Here is a 25,817-nt window from a genome sequence, read left to right as displayed (position 1 = left end):
AAAAATCTAGCACTTTGCTTATCTTCCCTTTGCCTTTACTTTATTTTTAGTTAAGAGAGTTGTGTTTTTGGAGGAAAGAGCACGTGACACTCCCCCTTGCTTGAAAGAGAAGGGCGAAGCTCTCAACCCCGATAAAAACTCTCCGTTAGTTAACTTTTGTTTTTCACACATGCATTCCACATTCAACCATTTTACTTGCTGTATTTTCTTCAATATGTCTTTCTAAATTCCCGTCTCTAGCTCGGTTATGGATAGTTAGCCTTTTATGTCTAAAAAGGGTTGCTAAGAAGTAGTGTTTTTGCTTTCCATTCATTGCTCAATATGTTTTCCCAAAAAGTTAGGATTTAGAGAAGGCCACTGTAAGTCTTAACAAGTCAATACAGAAAAGGTTGCTTATTTGCATTGTTGAGTGGTTAAACCGAGGAGAGGAGCGCCTTAGACATAAGGGTTCCGCTTAAGTAGCCTAGACATAGGACCTTAACCCGAGGTTGCGACTATTTCCATCCTAAAACTAAGATATATCTCATAATAGACATATTAGGGAATGTCTTAGGACTTTGAACTTGCTTAGACATAAGTCAAGTGAGAAACGTAGTCGTTGGTTTCTAAAGTAAAATGCATATTGTCCTTAGCATGTCCTTGATTCTTTGTTGGCTAACTTGAAGTAATTCGGGCTAGGTTTTATCATTATAAGTCCAAATCCCAAATCCAAAACCATTATTTGTGACCACTTCCCATTTTACAAGAATCACTCATTCCCACATTCACTATTCTTTAAAACTTTAGAGTTTGGAAATTATTTAGAAGTCCTTGAGGATCGATACTTGGATACTCCATCCATTTTATATTACTCTGACAGGTGTGCGCTTGCATCTATATAATTGTTACCACGCTTAGTGCGTGCGTTCAGCAAAACCATCAGTCACTGTCTCCATGTTAGTCTTTTGGAGGATTTCTTTCGAATATTTGGTTTGTGAGAGAAATAATCCTTGATTTGTAGTGTGCACTTCTATTCCGAGAAAATAATGTAATCTCCCGAGGTCCTTGATTGCGAATTCATCTCCAAGTTGGTCTACAAGGTGTTGAATGTCATTGCTATCATTTCCTGTCAAAATTATGTCATCAACATATATTAACATAATTAAGGTAAAGGAATGTTGTTTAAAAATAAACATTGAAGAGTCAGATCTACAACACATGAAACCAAGGTGAAGGAGATATTTTGAGAGCCTTTCAACCATGCTCTTGGGGCTTGTTTCAATCCATATATTGATTTGTTGAGCTTACACACGTGATGAGGAAACTTGGAGTTCTGGTATCCCGGTGGTTGTGTCATGTATACTGTTTCTTTGAGTGTCCCATGAAGAAATGCATTATTTACATCCAATTGTCTTAAAGTCCAGTTCAAACTTGTAGCAATGGCTAAAATAATTCGTATTGTAGAAGCCTTAACGACGGGGCTAAATGTTTCTTCGTAGTCAAGTCCTTCAACTTGTGAGTAGCCTTGCGCCACTAGTTGTGCTTTGTATCGTTCAATACTTCCATCCTCCTTAAGTTTAGTCTTAAAAATACATTTGGATCCAATGGTGTTGATGTTGCTTGGTTTTGGCACTAGGTCCCAAGTGTGGTTTTGGATGAGTGCTTGCATTTCTTCTTCCATCGCTAATTTCCAATGAGGTATTTGGAGAGCTGTCTTATATGATTTGGGTTCTTCGGTGTTGTTGGTGGTAAGGAGAGATTGGATTTGTTTGGTAGTGGTTTTTGTCTTTTGTATAGCTTGGTGTAATTCATGGTCAAAGTTTGGATTTTGGGCTAATTTTCTTCTTGTAACCATGTGATGACCCGATGGAATTTGGCATAAGCCTTCTGGATGTGATGTTCTTGTACTACTATCATTTTGTTCACCTGCAGAATTTTGTTCACCGGCAGAATGTAAGTTAAGATCCACATATAACTGTTTGCTAATATCTGGAAGATTGTTAGAATTTGATATATTAGAGTTAGGAAGGTTAAGGAGATGAGAATGCTCATTGTGTTTGTTGAAGATGGGTGTTCTGTTGTTTGAGGTAGACTCTTCTATTCGTTGAGTATCATCTCCTGTGTTGGTAGTAGGTGAAATATTTTCTTCCTCAATTATAATCTCCTGCGGCCTGTTATTTTCTTGAAAATGATCTTTTTCCTCAATTGACCCTTCTTGTGAACTACTGTTATTCTCTATGTCACAACAGTGTGAGGTTTTGATTGGCTCTCCAAGAGTTGTTGGCTGTGATTTTGCCTTGTTTGATTCTTCCGATGTGTTCTCCCATTCTTCAAAACCTGAGAATTCAGTAGCTACAAGGTGTGTATTGTTTGTGTGTTGTGCATTGTTAGTTAAAGGATAACATTCTTCATCAAAGATCACATGGCGAGATATGTATACTCTATTACTTCTCGGATCTAGACACCTATATCCTTTGTGTATAGGACTATATCCGATGAAAACACATGGATATGTTCTTTTTGAAAACTTATGTTTACCATAGTTTCTAAGATAAGGGAAGCATTTACATCCAAATACCTTGATGCCACTATAATTAGGAGTCTTTTGAAACAATTTTTGAAATGGAATTTGCTCATTAAGAGCCTTGGATGACATTCTATTAATGAGATACACGGCAGTGAGGAATGCATCAACCCAATATTTTAAAGGCATATTAGATTGAAACATAAGAGTTAAACCTGTTTCTACAATATGACGATGTTTCCTCTCCACCACCCCATTTTGTTGAGGTGTAAATGGACAAGAGAATTGATGGTGTATCCCACTTCCTTCCAAGAGTTTCTTGAGCTCAAAAGAGGTGAACTCACCACCTCCATCACTTTGAAATACTTTGATTTTCCTGTCAAATTGATTTTCAACTAGCATTTTGAACCTTTTAAAACAAGAGAAAAAATCTGATTTTCTTTTTAAGAGGGTATAGCCAAGTGAATCTTGAATACTCATCAACAAAACATGCATAATATTTGAAGTTTTGGCAGGAAATAATAGGAGTTGGGCCCCACAAATCACAATGTATTTTTTCTAATGGAAATAAACTTAAAACGTGATTTGATTCAAAGGGTAATCTGCAACTTTTTCCCATTTGACAGCTTTCACATATTTTTTCTTGCTTTGTCCAACAGGACACGTTTATCAGACTTTGTTCGCTTAAAAGTTTGAGAGAGTTGTGATTCACATGTCCCATTCTTCTATGCCATATGGATGAATCAGCCTTATTTTGAGAAGATATTGCAACCATGGCTTCTTGTCTTTGTTTCTGCTCATCAAGTGCATACAACCCTCCTTTCTTTGCTCCTTCAGCAAGAATCCGCCCCTGTTTGTTCTTTATAACAAATTTATCAGCAAGAAAAGTGATGGTGCAATCATTATCTTGTGTGAGTTTACTAATAGAGATTAGATTTTTTTTTTAATTTCTGGCCCAATTAGAACATTTTCCAACTTAAGATCTTTGTAATTAGTGATTATTTTGCCTTGTCCAATATGTGATATGTTAAGTTGATTTTCATTCCCTACAAATATTTTTTCTTTTCCTTTATAAGGTTGATAGGTAAGGATCTTACTTGGATCATTCAAGATATGTGAGGTAGCACCTGAATCAGCACACAAGAGAGGGTCTGCTCCTTCATTTAGGTTCAGTGCAGCCAAGGCTTTGGGAACATCTTCTGATTGGAATGAGTTATCAAATCTATTCCAGCATTCCAATGCATTATGGTTTCCTTTACCACAGATTTGACATGTCAGTCTCTCATTTTTGTGAAAGGGGGAATTGGACAAACCTGAGTCTTTGTGTCTCCCTTGGAAAGAGCTCGTTTTATGAGGACTTGTGTAACCTGCATTTTCAGGAGCGATTTGTCTGCCTTGAGGGAAACCTCTTCCTTTAGAAGAGAAATTTCTTCCTCTGCCTCTGCCTCTTCCTTTTTGGGCAAAAAATGCTTGATTGTGGTCAAGTTATGACATCTTTTCCTCGTCGTTATCAGCATTTATCATTACCTCATGTGCTTTAAGAGCTAGGATGAACTCATTATAGGTTGGATATGGTGCTTTGGACAACATGGCTGTTTTAAATCCATGGTATTTAGCTCCTAGTCCTCTAGCAACGTGAAACACCTTTGTGAGATCATCCGCTGGTTTCTTCATAGCTGCAAGTTGATCACAAAACGATTTAGTTTTCTTCAAATACTAATCTAAAGAGAGACTTCCCTTTTTTAGACTCAGGATGGCTTCATTGAGGTGAATTTCGTTTTCTTTTGTAACGGTGAGGAGTTGTTCTTCTAGAGATTTCCACATTTGATATGCTGAATCTGTTCCTTCAATTGTGGCCAACGCATCCTCAGTTATGATGCCTAGAAGCCAAGAGGTTAGAAGGCCATCATTGTTGAGCCAAATGTTGTATTGAGGATTTGGAATAGTTTCTCCATCTTTGTCAGTCAAGAGCTCCTCTGGTTTCTTACTTTCCTTGAGGTGGTCTTCAATTCCCAAACTCCTCACTAGTGGTAGAACTTACGACTTCCAAAGTAGGTAGTTTGACACACTTAATTTGATTGATATGAGACTTGAGCATTGGTGAAAAGATTGGATTGTAAGAATTGTCTCTTGTTTAGCCATGACTAATAGTAGGGGTGTTTAAGGATCGACAAAAAAGTAATTCCTTCGAGCTAGCTCTGATACCATAAAAGAATCAATGGACCAACAAGACAATTTTAGTAGAATTCTCTATGTTTCTGATCTTGATCCATGGTGATTATATACATTACAAAATACCGCTCGAAGGGGTTCTTCAATAAAGGAAAGAAAGTAAAAATAGTGCAAGATTTTAGCTGGCCCTAATAGTCAGCAATCTCAACGGTAAGAATTGCATTTACATAATGATTTGGTGGGCTGATCACTTTCCATTGTTTTAGAAACATTTCAATTTAGAGTTCTTGTATAAGGGAACTGTGAGCTGCTGTATAAGGCTAATAGTATGGTAGTATACATTCTTGAGCTAAGTAAGGTAAACTTGCAACGATAAAGAAGAGTAAATATAATAGAGCAGAATTGTAATCCTTTCCATATGAGGTTTAAATAATATATCCAAATATGAGCCTACTGTATAAGGTAACTAATTAAAGCTACTGATACGGAGAAATCACATATTTTCTATGCAAGGAAGTTTGATTTAATTGTTTATTCTGCTGGTTCTGTGAGGTGGCTGATGATTGAGCATTTGTTGCTGTATTAAGAATGAGGTGGCTGATGATTGAGCATTTGTTGCTGTATTAAGAATGTAGCAACTGATGTGGCTTTTGTTGTATCATCAATGAAACAGAAAAAAAAATGGAAGCAAAAATCAGCCGAAGAATAATTCACGCTCATAGGAAGCTGTAATGAAGTCGAACACTTTAATAGTACATGCAAGGAGAAATCACTCCCGATAAATTTGGCTTGAGGACATACCTCCTCTAGACCTTTTGAGCTTTAACTATCGATCTTCCTCTCCATGAAGAGAATTTTACTAATTTACTTTTATTTTTCTACCTTTTGTTTGTACTTAAAAAAAAAAATTTATTTCAGCCTCCAATAATTTTTTCAAGTCGGAACACTTGCCATTCTAAACCCTAAACAATATCTTCTCATTTATATATAATTAATGGGTTTCCACAAATAATCTAATCGGTTAAGTCTGCCGAGCAAAATTATGTTAAATGCTCATAAATGTTATTCGAGTTGGATACGAGATATCATATTAATGTGATCTGTTCTTATGTAAAGATTACGAGGAAATATTTAATAAGGGTCCAAATTTGGAATTCTCTTGAAGTCATATATATTTTTGTAACACTCCTCTTTAGGCTTTATATATTGGCTCAAATATTAGTTTAATCTACACAACACAAAGCTCAGTATCTGAATTAATATCAACTAGAGAGCAAATGATATGGGAGAGATATTCGAAAATTTAACTCAAAACTTCTCATTCTAATATCATCTTGAACTCAAAAAATTTAAACAAATAGATTAAAGATGATTATAATCAAGATCGTAATCATCATGTGGCTAGCTCACTTATTCAAAGGAGTTAGGATAAATTGAGAGGGAACTGTTGAGAATCCGTATATACGAGTTAAATTTACCCAACTCATCAGCTTAAACTTTTGGGTTGAGTGATAGGTTATTTAATCTTAAGAGGTGTTGGGATAATGGAAGATGATCTGTGTCCTATGAGGAAAATGATTTTCAAACAATACTACGAATTCATACAAGGAGTATAGGATATTATTGTCTTATAAGGATTACAATATTGTTTTCCTATAAAGATTTGGATATTTGACCTTTTATAAATAAAACCCTTTTGTTAAGGTTTCATTTGTACAGAATCCAAATAAGAGAGACTTGAGTGGTTGTGGGCAGTATGTGAAAAAGGAGTTTGTATCTCGTGGGTTTAATGAAAGTATTTCCAATTGTGTAATCTTAGGTAGCCATTGTTAGGCTACTTAGAAGCAAGATAGTAATATCTTGAGTGAAATCTTCATTGTAATATTCCCAACTATAATTGAACCTGATTTTTCGCAGAAGACCGGACGTAGTCCCAAGATAGAAGCGAACCAGTATAATCCCTGTGGTGTTAAACCTTTTTATTTCCATCTCTTATTTCTTTATTATTGTTACTTACTTATCTACTTTTAGCCTGTGGAAGGGGAAAATCAAATAGTTCATAACTTTCAGGAGATCTATTTATCTATTCTTTTTTTTTCCCAACAAGAGATATGTGTTCAAACTCACGATGACTACTTTAAAAATTAATTCTTAAGTAATTTCCAACACTAAATATTCTAAGTAGAACACTCACAGATATAAAATTTTGTTTAATAAAAATTCTTTACTTTCTATATCTAGAATGATAAGATCACCCGATAACCAACTTTTCAAACATGATCTTCTTAAGACTTTAGCTCATTTCATGAACCAAAAACAATCTAGAATTATTATTGGAACACATTAATTAGGTGCCTTGTGAATCAGCATGCCCTTCTTGATTTAAAATAATTTATAATATATAACCACAATGGGACTTATCTTTAAAATGCAACCATTTTTCCACCATTATATAGAAAATGGGAAGTTATTAATTTAATGTTTCTCTCTCAATTGAGAATTAGAGGAACAAAGATCATTTCTTTATAAAAGTATATTATATTAATGTAAAGTCATTTCATCTCTACATACGATATTATATTAATGGAGGCTGCATTAGAAAAAGGAAAAAAAATAGTGAATACTCTATTTACTATCTACTTAGTGGGTTTCTCTAGTTATCATAAATTATATCAAGCATTCTTCATTCTCAAAAAGATAACAATTCTTGAATATCTCTCAATCGGTCACACACCTATGGGATGACATTAGAATATTTCTGCTTCATCTTGGTCTTCTATATCTTTTTTTTTTTAATTATGATATATACCATTTCTTTAATTGGAGAGTCTTTATATAGATAATTTTTCTTATGTTCCTCACATACCACTTTCTAATGAAATGATCTGTTGTGGTATCTCTTCAAAAAACAAAAAAACAAAAAAAAGTGTTTGTCAAGAGAATTAATAACTTGAATTGATTTGGTACAAGATAAGATTAGTGATAAAAAAAAATACCACGACAACTTTATTTTGTCTAATTGTCTATTGTCCATCATGCCAAATTAGCTGATTTTTGTCAAATAATTATTTCATTTTTATTCATTGAGTTAGGGATATTAATAAGGACGAATACAATCAATGGAATCTCACTTCAAGATATAGATGAACCTTTCTAAAATTTAAAGGATTAAATAGGGACAAATCACGTAAAAATTGTAAAATAATTTTATATTAATAATTTTAGTAGTAAAGTAGATATAACAATCAAGGCATGCGACACTAACATCAACTTAACTCAATGGAAATTGATACATGTTTCTTATAAAAGTTCAAGAATAAAAATAAACAAAAGTTGATATTACAACAAAAATAACAAAAACACGTACAAACGCCAAAAATATTATGTAAACTTTGAAATTTTATTCGATAAAAAAAGGACCACTCACTAAAAATTAATTTTTAATGTAAAATGGTTAAAACTTACCTAACTAAATAGTTTGATTTTAGAATCAAGGCACAAAGTCTAAATTTTCAGTCCAATGGTAATTAAAAAACAGCAAAAAGGCAAATTAATGCACATTCCTCTCTAACCACATAGGAGAGATATATCCAACTTCTCTTTCTTTCTTTTTTTCTTTTTTTTTTTTCTATGTTATAACCACTAAGCATGCAGTGGAAAAGCAAGGCAATGAAACCCTCCACCATTTCCTATATAAGGAGATCAATGGATGCATTGTAAGGCATCCCCTCAGCCATGGCAATTTCTAAACCTTTCTCCCTTGCTGCTGGGTTTCGGCTTAGCTTCGGCTGCCAGGACCCTTCTCGACCATGATCCTGATAACATTAAATCTCCTTATTGGAGTGTAGAACATGATCGCGACCGCCATGGTGGACCTTATGGTGCATATGGTGGTGGTTCTGGTGGAGGATATGGTGCCGGAGCTGGCTCTTCTCTGGGAGGTTCTGGATATGGAAGTGGTGGCGGCGGAGGAGGTGGTTCTGGATATGGTGGTGCAGGAGATCATGGAGTTGGTTACGGGAGTGGTGGAGGTGGTAGATATGGAGGAGGGATGGGCTCTGGCCTTGGAGGCGCAGGATACGGGAGCGGTGGCGGTGGAGGGAGCGGCGGAGGATATGGAGATGCAGGTGGGCGTGGAAAAGGATACGGTAGCGGTGGTGGCGGAGGAAGTGGATATGGAGGCGGAGGAGACTATGGGGCTGGTTATGGTAGCGGCGGAGGTGGAGGATATGGAAGTGGAGGCGGTGGTGGTGCCGGATATGGTCCGGGAGAGCATGGTGCTGGTTATGGAAGTGGAGGAGGAGGAGGGTCTGGTGGTGGTTATGGTGGTTCCAAAGGCGGCTACGGAGGTGGTAGCGGCGGCGGGAAAGGTGGGGGAGGAGGATACGGTGCTGGAGGAGCGCACGGAGGCGGCTATGGAGGTGGCGGAGGATCGGGAGGTGGCGGCGGCGGCGGCGAAGAAAGAGGATACGATGGTGGATATTGATAAAGCTCAGCTTATCCGTTTGTAACAGGAAAATGATTATTATCCAATATTGTAATCTATGTATCAATGAAAATAAAATAATGAATTTGAGTAATGAAGGTGGATAACAATTTCTGTTTTTGCTTTTTTGTTTTTAGTTTTATGTTTTTGAAAAATAAAAAATATTTAATAACGGTTTTTTGTTTTTTTAACCCAAATAACTATTTTTAATCTTTTTTAAGTTAGAAAATTTAAAATATATATTAGAGAGAGAAAATTTGTAAGGTAGAGATAAAAATGATATGGGGCGGAAGTGAGGATGCCCTCCTCCCTTCTCGTGTTCGTAAGAATTTTTAGTCCTTCGTCTCCACCTCGTTCTTCGGTCTAGAAATCAATATCTAGGTTAAAGAATCCTTATTTGGGGATGGAGATATTCACGGGAAAAAATATCGGTTTTGTAATTAATTTTAATTATTTTAAAAATTTTAAAAATAAGAAAAAAATGTAATAAATATATATTAATTATTTTTAGAATTGTTATTTACTAGTATAGATAATTAGTTTAAAGAATAGTTAACAATATATTCACAATTTAGTAAATATGTCCATAAAATATATATTCATTATTTAAAAAATGGAATGGATGACAGGTCGGGACATGCATTTCCTATTTTTGGAGCTGGGACCCGACCCTGCGAGAACTTTTATCATCCCTAATTTAGAGACAAGAAAATATAAGTTTAGAGAGATGAAAATAAATTTTTTGAATGAGAAATTGTAGAGAGCTAAAGAAAAAGATTCAGAGGAAAAAATTAGTGAAAGTAAAATTAAAGAGAAAAAGAGAAAAAATTTAGAGAGAGAAAGTAAAGTTGAGAGGAAAATATATGTTAAAGAAAAATAAATAAATAAGGAAGAGAATAAAAAATTATAGTGCATACAAAATTTAGAGATAAAAACAATATTCGAATTATAATTTTTAGAGAAAATAAATAAATACAAAGAGAAATAAAAGTTATAGCGAAAGAAAATTGAACGAAGAAAAAAAAGATATAATTTTTCAGAGGAAAAATAGATTAGAATAGAAAGAAAAGTTCTAAAAGACGAAATTTTAGATAAATAAAAGTTCGGGAAAATATTAAATTTTTAGAGAGAGAAATGAGAGCAAACTGTTAGAACAAAAAGAAAAAAGTAAAAATAGGGAAATTGCAGTGGGTAGCAAAATTCTCTCATGTATTTCAAAACATATCACCTGTCCTAACTCTTCCCCGAGTAGTTCCCAATGTTTGACATCAAATTTTCAAATATAGCAAAAATTTCACTTATATTAGTAGTATATCAGATACTTATATTAGTAGTATATCAGACACTCATATCAATAGTAGATTAAATGTAAATCACATACATATTGCATAGACACTCATAACAGTAGTATATCAAATATCTCACATACATTCAAGTATATCAAACACTCATATCATGAGTAGTTGTTGCGCCTCTGCTTAATAGCTCGAGGGTAAGTGCAAGTAGACAGTGTTCACAAGTAATAATATGGAAATAGTCCAAGTTTATCTCCACAGGGACTAGTTTTCTTTTGTAATGAATTTGTAAACCGCTTGAATGAGCAATCAGGTTTGGGATAAAAATTGGTGACATACAAGGGAAAATAGATTTTGAAAAAGCCAACCATTACTACGGTTTAGTTCTAAAAAAATGAATTACACCTATCAAATGTGCCCGTAATTATACTCAATTTATTCAAACTGGTTCAACTCCTTTTCCATACCGCTTTTGGTTTGTGTAGAAGCTTAGGCTAGCATTTACATATGTCTATGAAACCCTAGAATCCTAAATAAATCAAACTCCAACTTACGTTTAACGGGTAGGAGAGACTCTAACCTTTTCAGAATTAAATTCAAACTAATATGATTTAACAAGTGGCCAGCAAGAAAATCAACTGGATGAATTATATCGTTAATCAAGATAAGTAAAAAGAACGTAATACGCCGTGCTCACTGATAGATGTAATTTATAATGATAAGAACTAAAACACTCGTAGGAGAGTTGAAGAAATAATTTAGCTACTCATTGAAGTAAAAGAAATGAAATAACAAGTGAAGATAATAAAATAATGGATTTTCATTGAAGTTTGAAAGAAAGTACAAAAATAGAACAAATAGAATTGCAATAAATTAAACAAAGAATATAATTGTAAAAAAAGTAATTGAAGAACAAAACTTAAACGCTAGAACAAAAACTCAAAAACTGAAGTTTGATAACAAAGTGGAAGGAAGAACAAAAGTATGGAAACGATGTAGAAGTGATAGTTGGAAGCTCAATCATCCAAATCTTGGACCAATTAATTGGTCAAAAGTTGGTATGCACAATTTGATAATTTGGGCAACAAATGTGGCTGACGCATTCTGATCATCAATTTTCAATTTTTTCTACAAATCAACCATATTTACACCAATTAACTTTGATTTACCTATAACTAAATGCTCGAGTCGTTAATCACAAAATATGCATATTTTCGCTAAGTCATATGTATCATCATACACTTTCCATCCTAAATAACCCTCAACTTAAATATGATAACCTATAATTTTTAGCCTTTAATCAAGGCTTATCAGTAGTTTACCACACACGTATTGCAAGTATATCAAACACTCATATCAGTTGTATATCATATATATATATATATATATATATATATATATCAGCAGTAAGATATATTACAGAATGTTACAGATGTATATCATTTGGGTTAACTTATCATTTTAAAATTGGACATCCATTGATATGAACCAAGATTCTTTAGCCGTGCCACTAGGACCAATCGCTCGTTCAAGGGCCAAAAAATGTTGGCGTTCGATTCTCACATCCAAACAGTAGTGAGCTCCACTAATGGACATCAAGAGGGTAAAGATGGAAAAAACTTTACTCATGGTGCCAAACGAAGAGGCGAGAAGACGATGAAGACACTTTGTATTAATAAATTTTATTATTTTAAAATTACAAATTTTTTCCTCTTATTTTAGGCTTTTAATTATACTTTTAGTCAATGATGTGGCATTGAGTTATTAATTTTAGGTGTTTATTTTTAAATTTAACTATGTCACTTTAATTGGAGGTTGGAGGTAGTATAGTCTTTTAGCTTCGTTGGAGATTAGGGATTTAATCTTGTGAACAGAAAATCAGTTTGCACATAATGGATTTGAGTGTTTTAATGTGATACTAAGGGTTCATCAATTTTACAATTCTCGATCTAGGTTGCAAGCCCGGAACATTGAAGCTATATTTGATCAACTTTCTTGTGGACTGTTCAACTTTGAGTAGGGAACCTACCAGTCTCCATACCTATTGGTCTTCGATCGTCATCAAAGTAATCTTTCATCTAAAATCTTTCCTTTGAGGGGCCGTTTATTTTTCAGGAATGTAAATGTCCGACATTTATAGATGCCCAGAATTTCAGATGCTCGGAATTTTAGATTTCCGACATATTCAGATAACCATGTGTTTGTTTCGTAGGAAAATTGATAAAGATATATCTGGTAATATTTGGATAGCGACGTCTGTCTTGCAGGATTTATTTTTGGAAATATGTTAAATTTGTATAATGTTCAAAAAATGGCCTTAAAAATATTTATATAATTTATAAATTCATTTAATATAATAGATTTATTTGAATTAATTTAATTTTTTATACGTTATTTTGTAGAACAAATTAATTCATATTAACTTAATATAAATTTCATTTTCAACTTTAATAGTTTTCCAAAAAGACAATTATATAATTTATGCTATCTTGGATTAAATTTATTTATCGTATCATCGCATTATGTTGGTTGGAAAAGTTGCAATTTATTTTACATGTAAATCTAATGTATAAATATAGTTAATAGCATAAAGTTGTTTATTAGACGATGAGTACATTAATTGTCTTAATTATACAATTTATGGCTCGTTTGGTAATGATCGCCTTTCTTGTTTCTCGTTTCTTATTTTCTGTTTCCTGTTTCTTGTTTCTATTTTTTAAAAAATTAGAAACAGGAATATGTTTGGTAATCAATTTCTTGTTTATTTTATTTAATTAGTATAAAATAAAGGTATAAATTACATAAATATTGACGAAGGCATGCTTAGCTAAAGAGGCGTTAGAAACTAGTTTGCCAAATATAAAGTATTTTTGACAATGAAACCTAACTGATAAATAAAGTATTTTAAAATTAATCGATGAAACAAAGTGAAAAATGGAAGTAAAAGGCAGTCGAAGAATTCACGTTAACCATGAAAAGCTGTAATAAAGTCGCGAACACTTTAACAGGAGAAATCACTTCGCGTAGAATTTGGCTTGAGAACATCCCTCAGGCTTTTTGAGCTTTAACTATCGATCTTCCTTTTCATAAAAGAGAAATTTTATTAATTTACTTTTATTTTTCTATCTTTTTTGTACTCGAAAAAAAAATTATTTCAACCTCTCCTCCAATAATTTTTCCAAATAAGTTGAGAGAGTTGTCATTAACTTCCACAAATTATCTGATGGGTTAGTACGCCAAACCAAATTATGTTAAATACTCATAAATGTTATTGATATCAAATTAATATGATTTGTTCTCATTCAAAGATTATGATGAATATTTAATAAGGCTTCTTTAAATTCTCTTGAAGTCATATATATATATATATTTTATATAACATTCCCCTCAGAACCTTTATATTAAGCTCAAATATTAATTTAATCTAAACAAATTTTAGTGTACGAATACATATTATTAAAGCTCAAGACCAAGTTGAAGACATAAAGCACTAATAACAAAATCAAGATCAAATCTTAGTGGGATTTGACCAAGCCATTAAAGATCCACCAACGGTGATCTTCATCTATTTCTAGTAAAATATCTCAACCTTCTATGCAAATCAGTAAAGGCCGCCGTTAGTTATTAAATTTAATTCCCAGGAAATCCTTTCATTAATGGCTCTCGGGAACAACTTTCTTCTCTCTAGAGGCTTGAGCCTTCTTTGTTTTTTTAAGAAATAATATTTTTACATTCTCAGAATATTGGCTCAATTCTTTATATGGTATCAGAGCTTGTTGCACAAAAGAAGTAAGTCAAATTTCTGCTATGGCTAAACCAGAAAACTCTCTGTCAATACAGACTTTTCACCAATGTTCAAGCTTGGTGTCTATCAAGCTAAATCACTCCAACTACCTATTGTGGAAGTCTCAAACTCTCCCTCTCATAAGAAACTTAGGAATTGAGCATCACCTTCATGACAATAAGCCTCCAGAAAACGAGATTGAAGATGAGGATGGCAACAAAATTCCCAGTCCCCAATACATCTCATGGCAAAACAATGATGGTCTTCTCACATCATGGTTGCTGGGAACAATCACAGAGGAGGTATTAGTGATGATTGAAGGTATTGATTATGCTCAACAGGTATGGAGTTCTCTTGAAGAACAACTCCTGACCCTCACAAAAGAAAATGAAATACATCTTAATGAGATGCTTGTAAGCATGAAGAAAGGGACTCAACTGATAGATGACTACATAAAAAAGTTCAAGGTAGTGTGTGATAAACTAGCTGCAATGAAGAGACCAGTTGATGACACCACAAAAGTCTTTCATTTGGCAAGAGGTTTGGGTATGAAATATAAAGATTTTAGGACAACAATGCTGTCAAAACCCCCTTATCCCTCCTACCATCAATTTATTTCGCTTTAAGAACTCGTGAACAACAACTAAATCTTGAAGCAGAGGAGGAACAACTCTCTCAACCAAACTATAATCAAGCATTTTATAGTGTAAGAGGGAGATCAAGGGGAAGAGGTAGAAACTTTACCTCACGTGGAAGGGGCTTTCACCAAGCAAGAGGATTTCAACAACATCCCAGCAATCCATCTCCACAAAAAGGAGTCAATACTACCCTTGCACCTCGAGATCACGATAAACCAAATAAAAGAGTTATATGTCAGATATGTGGAAAAATGAATCATTCAGCCATAGAATGTTGGAATCGGTTCGATCATTCCTACCAAGCAGAATATATTCCTCAAGCATTGGCAGCTCTAACCCTAAATGAGACAATCGACCCCAATATATATGCTGATTCAGGTGCAGCCGCTCATGTGGTAAATGACCCTGGTAAGCTCTCTCTTCTTAAGTCTTATAAAGGTAATGATAAAATGTATGTAGGAAATGGAGAAGGTTTAAATATTACACATATAGGCACTCATGATGCTTCCTCTGATTCAAACAAATTAATTCTTAAGAATGTTTTAGTAGTTCCAAATATGAAAAAGAATCTTTTATCTATAAGCAAATTAACTCAAGATAATAATTGTTCTATTACTTTTGATGCTGATAACTTTATTATTAAGAATAAGCAGGGGAAGATCTTGGGAAAAGGGCATAAAACAGCAGGCTTATATGCTTTGGAAGAGCAAAAACAGAAAGTTATGCAAGCCTACACTGCTATTTCTAAAGCTCCCTATTCAATATGGCATAGACGGTTGGGACATTTGAATGATAAAGCTCTCAAAAGCTTATGTGACTCTCATTTATTAAATGTGTCTAGTTGGAAAAAAGAGGAAATTATTTGTAGTGTGTGTCAAATGAGCAAAAGTTGTAAGTTAACCCTTTCAACTTAATAATGATATGAGTCATTTTCCTCTTCAAAAGATACATTGTGACCTTTGGGGGCCGACTCCCTTACCTTCTTGTCAGAATTTTAGATACTATGTGAGCTTTGTAGATGATTTCTCTAGGTTCACTTGGCTTTACCCTCTAAAACATAAATCTGATTTTCTCCAATGGTTTCTCAAATTTCACATAATGGTTGAGAACTTGTTTGATAAGAAAATAAAGGTTTTTCAAAGTGATGGAGGAGGAGAATTTACTTCTTTAGCTCTCAAGCATCATTTAGAAAATCATGGCATTCAACACCAATTTTCATGTCCTCACACACCCCAACAAAATGGAGTTGTGGAGAGAAAACATAGACATATTGTGGAAACTGCCTTAACATTACTTTTTCAATCTGAAGTCCCGCAAAAATATTGGGTAGATGCCTTCCTTACTGCCGTTTTTCTTATCAATAGGATGCCTTCTAAAGTTTTAAACATGAACTCTCCTTTCTCTCAAAACTCTTTCAAAAGGAACCTAACTACGATAATTTGAAGATTTTTGGTTGTCAATGTTTTCCATGTTTGAGACCTTATAACAAAAATAAGTTTGCTAAAAGAACATATCCTTGTGTATTTTTAGGCTATAGTCCTGTTCATAAAGGATATAGGTGTTTGGATAAAAAAAGTAACAAAATTTATATATCTAGACATGTAGTTTTTGATGAAAGTATTTTTCCCTTTGATCAATCTACTCTCACGAAGCAAGAGGAAATCAAACCTCTTGTAGTCTCTCATTTTCAGATCTAGAAGAATGGACTAAAGGTGCTGTTAAAGAGGATACAAAAGCCCTCACATCAGATGGTGCTGATCGTAGAACAAATATTTTATCAAAAATTGTGTTGGAAGAAAATAGCAATTCAACCTTTAATCCACAGCAGGAAACTCAAATTGAGGAAGGAGAAACCTTCAATATTGGCATAGTCCAACAACCACAAATCTACAGCAACAAAATCAATTTTAAAAAGAAGATATTGCCTCTGAGAATCACATTCCAATTGGTAATTTGCCACAAGAGAATCAACTTGAGGAAGGAGATGATGTGTCTGTTGATCACAATTTGAAGACCAATGTGCATAACACTCTAACAGAACTCTCAAATCACTCAATTCCAAACCTTCCATTGTTATCTCCTATTCAGGTATCTTCATTGCCAGATATAAGTAGTAAATTGTTTTTATTGACTTACAAATTCCTCATGCAGAAACTTCAACAGAGCACAATACTAAATCAAACCATCCCATGATCACAAGAAGTAAATTGCATTACAATCCACAATTGGATCCTCAACTCCATCACGAAGTGCAGAAATTAGTACAAACCAACAAGCACCACCAATCTAATCTCCATAAGTCAGAAAGATGAACCAAAGAGTTACAAAGTAGCATTGAAGATACCTCATTGGAAAAGTGCCATGGAGGAATAAATGAAAGCTCTCAATGAAAATCATACTTGGGATCTTGTTTCAAGACCTCCAAATATTAACATTGTGGGATCAAAATGGATATACAAGACTAAGAGGGAAGATATGGCTCCATTGAAAGATTTAAAGCTCGTTTGGTAGCTCAAGGCTACTCACAAGTAGAAGGGTTAGATTACAATGAGACCTTCAGCTCGATAGTTAAACCTACAACAATTCGCTTGACTCTTGCTTTAGCAGTAACTTTTGGATGGACTCTCAAGCAACTAGACGTCAAGAACGCCTTCCTTCATGGCGAACTTAAGGAAAATGTGTTCATGGTCCAACCTCCAGGATTTGTTCATCCTCAACTACCAAACCATGTGTGCAAACTCAACAAATCTCTATACGGGTTGAAACAAGCCCCTAGAGCATGGTTTGAAAGACTTTCTACTTTTCTCTTACATGCTGGCTTTACTTGTTCTAGATCTGACCCCTCTTTATTTATACTAAAACATGATTCCGTTCTTGTACTCATGCTTGTTTATGTTGATGATATCATCCTTACAGGAAATAGTATTCCATACATGGAAAAACTTGTTGTAAGACTGAGCTCGGAATTTGCCTTAAAAAGACTTAGGCAATCTTCACTACTTCTTAGGAATTGAAGTTCACAAAACTGTCACAGGACTTATGCTGAGCCAAGGAAAATACACTAGAGATATCCTCGACAAAACTAATATGCTAGAGGCCTCTCAATACAGTACACCGATGGCCACTTCTTCTATATCTCCAAATGACAACGATTTAGTGGATGCAACTGAGTATAGAAGTATAGTGGGCTCTCTGCAATACCTTACTCTCACCAGACCTGACATCACTTATGCTGTGAATAAAGTGTGTCAACAACTTCAAACAACCAAAGATGAGAGACATGAAAGCTGTGAAGCGAATCCTTAAATATTTGAATGGAACATCAGAATATGGTATCTCTTTTTACAAAAATAGTTCTATTAACTTATATGCCTTTTGCGATGCAGATTGGGGAGGGTGTCCAGATACTTGAAGAAGCACCACTGGATTTTGTGTCTTTCTAGGATCAAATTGCATTTCTTGGGCCTCAAAGAAGCAGTCAACAGTAGCCCAATCCAGTTCTGAAGCTGAATATCGAGCAATGGCTACAACTGCAACTGAGTTGACCTGGATAACATTTCTTCTAAAAGATGTTGGAGTCCAAATCCTCAAGCCACCTCAACTATTTTGTGATAACATGGTGCCTTGTACATGTCTATTAATCCGGTCTTCCATGCTAGAACGAAACACATTGAGATGGACTATCACTTTGTGCGGGAAAAAATTTCTTTAGGCTCCTAATCACACGTTATGTTCCCTCACATCTCCAATTGGCTGACATCTTCACCAAACCACTAGAAAAGTCGATCTCCAAAGAATTGCGGGGCAAACTTGGCATTTGCTTAACTCATTTAAGTTTGAGGGAGGATATTAAAGCTCAAGACCAAGTTGAAGACATAAAGCACGAATAACAAAATCAAGATCAAATCTTAGTGGCGTTTGACCAAGCCTTTAAAGATCCACCAACGGTAATCTTCATCTATTTCTAGCAAAATATCTCAACCTTCTATGCAAATCAGTAAAGGCCCATTTTACTGTCCTTTCATCTTCCCATAAGAAAAGTTTGTCTTTATAGCCGTTAGTCATTAAAATTAATTCCCAGGAAATCCTTTCATTAATGGCTCTCGGGAACAACTTTTTTCTCTCTCTTTTTCTTCATATTTCTTTTGTGCACAGTTGTATAAAGCAGGGGCTTGAGCCTTCTTTGTTTTTTTAAGAAATAATATTTTTACATTCTCAGAATATTGGCTCAATTCTTCGTACATATCAAACAAGAGATCAACAAATTGTAGAGATATTTAGAAATTTAAGTCATAACTTCTTATTCTAATATCATCTTAAACTATTAATAAATTAAAAAAATTCCTTTATTCTCTTTCTAGAATGATAAGATCACCCAACCCACTTAGTGCACTTTTGTGGACTTTTCAAACACAATCTTCTTAATTCATTTCATTAACCAAAAACAATCTAGAATTATTATTGGGACACATTATGTATGCCTTATGAATCAGCATGTCCTTCTTGTTTTTAAATAATTATAATATATAACCAAGTTGAAAGTTGTTTAAAATTGTCACTCATAGCTTAACCACAATGGGACTTATCTTTAAAATGCGATCATTTTTGCACCATTATATAGAAAATGGGAAGTTATTTAATGTTTCTCCCTCAAATGAGGAATTAGGGGAACAAACATAAATTCTTTATAAAATTATATTATATTAATGTAAAGTCATATCATCTCTACTTATTATATTATATTAATGGAGGCTGCATTACAAAAAGGAAAAAAAAAAATCCAATACTCTATCCTACTATCTACTTAGTGGGTTTTCTCCCATTATCATAAATTATATCATGAAAATCAATGATTAAAGAGAAGAATGTTTGTCAAGGGAATTAATCAACTTGAATTAATTTGGTATAATTAAGGTGATAGATAAATGATAATGCCACGACAAAACAAAATGATCTGAAAATGATTTGAGGAATATGTTGCACAAGTTACTTTATTTGTCTAGTTGTCTATTATTTATTGCCATACCATGTCAAATTAGCCAATATTTGCCAAATAATTATTTCATATGTAATATGTTTAGTTAGGAATATTAATAACAAGGAATCCAACCAATATAATCTCACTCCAAGATATAATTGAAGCTTTCTAGTTTTCTAAAATTTGAAGGATTAAAAAGATACAAATCGTATAAAGATTAGAAAATAATTTTTTTAATTGAATGTTAATAATTTTAGTAGCAAAGATCATATAACAACCAAAGCATGAGTCAGAGACCATTTGAAATGATCTGAACTCTTATATTGTACTTTTCTAGTATTAAAAAATAATAATAAATAAAACATACTATTCATTCAAAAAAGTAGGAGAACCATACTCACTTCAATTAAGAGAAACGGTAAAAATGTCATAATTAAAAAAGAAAGGTCCATTTTGAAAGACTATATGATTGTTGTATATCTTATGAGAGGAGATAGATGTATCTCTCCAACTAAATGAACCAAAGAATAGAGTTGTAACCATTGCACCATGCACATTTCTACTATTGGAAAGAGATATGTTGATAAATTTCCGAAATAAAATCTTCAACTCTAGCAGGAAACGACAGGGAGATATTGAAGAAACCAAGCAAACCCTCCCTTAAAGATGCAGAGTAAGGAAAAGTGGAGAAATAGGTGTTCTAAAGACTTGTTATATTGATCGCAAAGAACAATAGATCAGGCTTAAACACATAGACGGATACCTGCCTTGCAATCTATCATGAGTATTTACGTCTTTGTGAACAAGACACCAAAGAAAAATTTTGCATTTTTTTTAATTAAAGTAGTCCATATCTTTGCGCAGAGGTCATGCAAAAAGAGATATTCTGATCCGCAAGTAGATTTTTCATCAATTTGATTGTAAAAATTCCATCACCTGAAGCCTTCCAAATAATGTTGTCACGACCAAGAGATGATGAAGGAGCCGTAAAAGTTGAAGAAATCAAGCTCCATGAGGCTTTCTCAGAAGATATTTACGAGAAAAAAGTTCCAAATTTTGTCTTGTTAGTCTAAAGGTGGATATGTATTATTACTCTCATTGTCAATGGGTTTTGAAATGAAACTCCATGAATATAAATACTGATTGGTCTCACGTCTCTCTAACCGATAAAGAACTACAATGAGAAAGATCAAAGAAACGGAGTTGAGAGGAAAAAAGGGCTTTCCCTTTTCTAGTTGTGGAACCAAAAGAGTGTATTTCTTCCATCTCCGATCATTCATTTTCAAACAGATATTTTGCAAGTACAGTGATTAAACTAAACAAAAGTTGCAGCAACCAAAACACAATTACAAACAACAAAATATTATTTAAACTTTGAAATTTTAATCAATACAAAAATGACCACTCACTACAAATTAATTTTTAATGTCAAATGGTTTAAACTTACTTAACTTTAATATAGTTTGATTTTTTAAAAAAAAAAAAAAAGCCTAGCAAGCTTTAAAGATATACTTTCAAATCAGGCACAAAAATCTAACTTTGCAGTCCAATGGTAATTAAAACAATAGCACAAAAAGGCAAATTAATGCACATGCCTTAGATAAATCCAACTTCTCTTTATTTTCATGTCATATCCACTAACCACACGGTGGAAAAGCAAGCCAATGAAACCTTTTATTAGATATCCAATAAATGAATTAAATTTATCGAACCCATCCATTTAAGTTTTTGGGTTGAGCGGTGGTTTGTTCTTCTTTAAGACCTCCACCATTTCCTATATAAGGAGATCAATAGATGCATTCTAAGGCATCCCTTCAGCCATGGCAATCTCTAAAGCTTTCTCCCTTTCTTTTCTTCTGCTGTTGGGTTTCGGCTTAGCTTCGGCTGCCAGAACCCTTCTCGGCCATGAGCCTGATGCATATAACCCTTATGATCGGAGAGTAGGATATGATCGCGACCACCATGATGGTGCATATGGTGGTGGTTCTGGTGGAGGATATGGTGCCGGAGCTGGCTCTTCTCTGGGAGGTTCTGGATATGGAAGCGGTGGCGGCGGAGGAGGTGGTTCTGGATATGGTGGTGCAGGAGATCATGGAGTTGGTTACGGGAGTGGTGGAGGTGGTGGATATGGAGGAGGGATGGGATCTGGCCTTGGAGGCGCTGGATACGGGAGTGGCGGCGGTGGAGGAAGCGGCGGAGGATATGGAGATGCAGGTGGGCGTGGAAAAGGATACGGTAGCGGTGGTGGTGGAGGAAGTGGATATGGAGGCGGAGGAGACCATGGGGCTGGTTATGGTAGCGGCGGAGGTGGAGGATACGGAAGTGGAGGCGGTGGGGGTGCTGGATATGGTCCGGGAGAGCATGGTGTTGGTTATGGAAGTGGAGGAGGAGGAGGATCTGGTGGTGGTTATGGTGGTTCTAAAGGCGGCTACGGAGGCGGTAGCGGCGGCGGAAAAGGTGGAGGAGGAGGGTACGGTGCTGGAGGAGCGCACGGAGGCGGATATGGAGGCGGCGGAGGATCGGGAGGTGGCTATGGCGGCAGTGGTGAAGAAGGAGGATATGACGGTGGATATTGAGAAAGCTTTGCTTATCCCTCGTTTGGAACATGAAAATGATTATCCAATATTCTACTCTTATGTATCAACCAAACTAAAATAATGAATTTGGGTAATTAATGAAGATGTTATATTTCTAAATGGTTATCCAATAGATTTTCATTCATCGCATCTTATAATTAAAATTAATTTGTTTCGCAAAATAACATATAACATTTTAACTAAAATGATATAAAAATAAAACATAAAATCAATACAAATAAATTTATTAATGTATAAATTACATAAACATAGCCAGCAATAGATGAAATAAAGAAAAAATGGAAGCAGAAGACAGCCAAAGAATTCACACTCACGGTGAGAAGCTGTGTAATGAAGTCACGACCACCTTAACAAACACCTTAATGAGAAATGTACTATTCATAAATTTAACTGTCAATCTTCCTCTCCATGAAGATAATTTTTATTAATTTACTTTTATTTTTCTACCTTTTGTTTGTACTAAGAATAAAAATAAGTAAATAAATAAATAGTTGTTTCAACCTCCTCTAATAATTTTTTGAAGTTGAGACAATTGTCATTCTAAACCCTAAACAATATCTTTTTATTTATGTAATTAATGGAGTTTTCGCAAATCATTGATCGGTTGCTGTGCCAAGCAAGTTATGTTAAATACTCATAAATGTTATTTATGAGATTTGAGTTGCAATCGAGAGGGAGAGAGAGGGAGCCAGAGCTTCGCTGGCCAAGTCATGCCTTTAAAACCCTCATACCCAGTTCTCAAGTTGGACCTTTGATAAGCTCGATTGGCAATCTCTTCGCTGAGTTTTATCCTTCAAAGGCTTCAATAGAAAATGGATTACTTGGATTGGGGGGGGGTGCATTTCTTCAGCAAATTTCTCAATCCTCCTAAATGACAAGCCGCGTGGTAAAATCGATGCTAATAGGGCGATTCGTCAAGGTGATCCTTTGTCACCTTTTTTTTATTTTTTCCTTTTTGTTATTGCCATGAACTACCTAAGTCACACTTTAGATGCTGTGTATAACAAAAGGACTCATCGAAGGCTTCCATATTCGAGCTTATTACGGGATTCATATCTCCCATCTTTTATTTGCTGACAAATTGCGTAATCTTCATGTCTTGTTAAAGTCTTTTGAACAAGCTTCGGGGATCAATATCAATTTATGAAAGCTCAATCTCGGGGGCCATATGGGGTTGTCCATATCAAGTTTTTCCTTCCACATATTTGGGTATGCCTCTAGGCGGGAAATCTGGAGCTGTACTTTTTTGAGACTCCATTATTGAAGGAATTGAAAGAAAGCTCGATAACTGGAAATACTCTTATATCTCGAAAGGTGGTCGTCTCACTCTGGTGCAACTCACACCTCATTAGATGGGATATCACCATTCTCCCCATAAACCTTGGGGGATTTGGAATTAGGAAAATCTACACCATCAACGCTGCCCCTCCTCACAAGATGGCTTTGGCGCTTCTCTACAGAAAAATTGAGCCTCTGTAAGGCTTTAATATCTGAAAAATATATAGCTCTCACCCCAGTTTCTATTCCCACATTCTGTAAATTCAGCAGTTATAGATCTCTTTGTTTCCACATTCAAAAGAATCTTGATTTCTTCAATCAGTCCACGTTGTGGAAGGTGGGGCATGGCAGAAATTTATCTTTTTGGTAGCACCATTGGACAAGGTAGGATCCTCGATTCTAGACTGAATCCATAGATCATTTATTGCTACACTGCTCTCTCACATCTCATCTCTGGTATCGCTTATTTGATATTTTTCTAGCCTTGTATCGATCCAACATTCACATTGAAGACTTTATAGCAGAAGCGCTTGTAAAAGATCAACAAAATACACTTCCTCATATTCAAACAAATAACACCAGACCATCAACACCAAAATTATAGCAACCTTAATGACAGCAACAACTAGGCAACACAGGCTGGCTTCTTCCTTACAAATGTTGGCCAATTACAGCGCATTATTGATGTTATTTCCTCCCTGCCGTTGGAGTGATTTTTTCCACAATCATGCTGATATTGTGGAAGCCTTTCCTTATATTCGTTGGATTTATTCCCTTGATTGCATAGCAATTATATCAGTCATTGAAATGACTGATACTTTCCTTTTCTTTATGTTTCCTACGTGCTAGATAAATTGTTTGTGTAACTAATGATTTAGTAACAAAAATTTCTGTGCTTGGGGTGTGAATATACCTGTGATTTTTTCAAATTTTTCAGCGCTTTCCCCTCCATCCAACAACCATCGAGATATACTTTGGTGCAATGCGGTGGGTGCTATTTTGTAGACCGTTTGGTTGGAGCGAAACAATCGATATCATCCTTATGGGATGACATCATAGTTCTTGCCTCTTCTTGATCATCTAAATCAACTCTTTTTTATAATTATGATATACCTTTCATTCCTCTTAATTGTAGCGCTTTCATCTAACTTCCATTTTGTGTATGTTTCCACATACTTGAATGAAATGGTTTGATGTCTTTTCGAAAAAAATAAATAAATGTTATTTGAGTTGGAATATGAGATATCAAATTAATATGATTTGTTCTTATTCAAAGATGGATAAAACTTGCCTCCTCCTGAATTCCTGCGTGGGTCAACAACATATAGACAAGTGGACAATGTAAGAATTATGCAAAATTGAAAAAAAAAAACACACACACACTTGTCTATATATTACTAGATCATGCAATTCAACACTTCAGGAGGAAAGTTTTTTCCTTTAAAGATTATGAAGAAATATTTAATAAGGGTCCTTTGGAATTCTCTTGTGAGGTCACATATGTATTTTTATAACACTCCCCTCTAGGCTAGGCTTTACCTATAGGTTCAAATATTAATTTAAAGTGTGTTGGAATGATGGTAGGGGAGTGTAAAAAGAGATTTAAGAATAATTTATTTTTCAAAATTATCATCCAAGTGATACAATAAAAATCAATTTTATGTGATTTTATGTTTTCTTAAAATCAAATGTTTAATTTGCCAAACATCATCAATGGAAATGGAAGTGATTTTAACGATTGGCAAAATCATATCAAAATCACTCCTAAACGCACCCTTAATCTAAACAAATTTTTACTATACGAATTTAGCAAATGACATAACAACATGTGGCGATAGGAGATCGAACTCACAACCTCTTGGATTAAACATATATGTCAATTACCACCGAACTAGGCTCACTTTAGCTCACCCAACCCCACTTAGTAATCCACTTTTGTCGACTTTTCAAACATAATCTTGTTAAGACTTTAGTTCATTTTATTAACCAAAACCAATCTAGAAGTATTATTGGGACACATTATGTATGCCTTATGAATCAGCATGTCCTTGTTTTTAAATAATTATAATATATAATAACCCCTTTG

General features: G+C 34.5%; 2 protein-coding genes across 2 annotated transcripts; both read left to right on the top strand.

The window, feature by feature from the left end:
- The first annotated feature begins 8,353 nt into the window (after positions 1-8,353).
- Positions 8,354-9,281, top strand: LOC148208785 (uncharacterized). The gene has a single exon (XM_088118975.1). The coding sequence runs from the start codon at positions 8,385-8,387 to the stop codon at positions 9,159-9,161; it is 777 nt and encodes a 258-aa protein (XP_087975101.1). The 5' UTR covers positions 8,354-8,384; the 3' UTR covers positions 9,162-9,281.
- Positions 9,282-21,651: 12,370 nt separating this feature from the next.
- Positions 21,652-22,552, top strand: LOC111014911 (uncharacterized). The gene has a single exon (XM_022289777.2). It carries the CDS (start codon positions 21,677-21,679, stop codon positions 22,430-22,432), a length of 756 nt encoding a protein of 251 aa, XP_022145469.2. The 5' UTR covers positions 21,652-21,676; the 3' UTR covers positions 22,433-22,552.
- The last annotated feature ends 3,265 nt before the right edge of the window (positions 22,553-25,817 follow it).

This window comes from Momordica charantia, assembly GCF_013281855.1.
Source record: "Momordica charantia cultivar OHB3-1 chromosome 10 unlocalized genomic scaffold, Mcharantia_2.0 BLBB01000010.1, whole genome shotgun sequence".
NCBI classification, from domain to species: Eukaryota; Viridiplantae; Streptophyta; class Magnoliopsida; order Cucurbitales; family Cucurbitaceae; genus Momordica; species Momordica charantia.
This window is presented reverse-complemented; position numbering and strand designations above follow the sequence as displayed.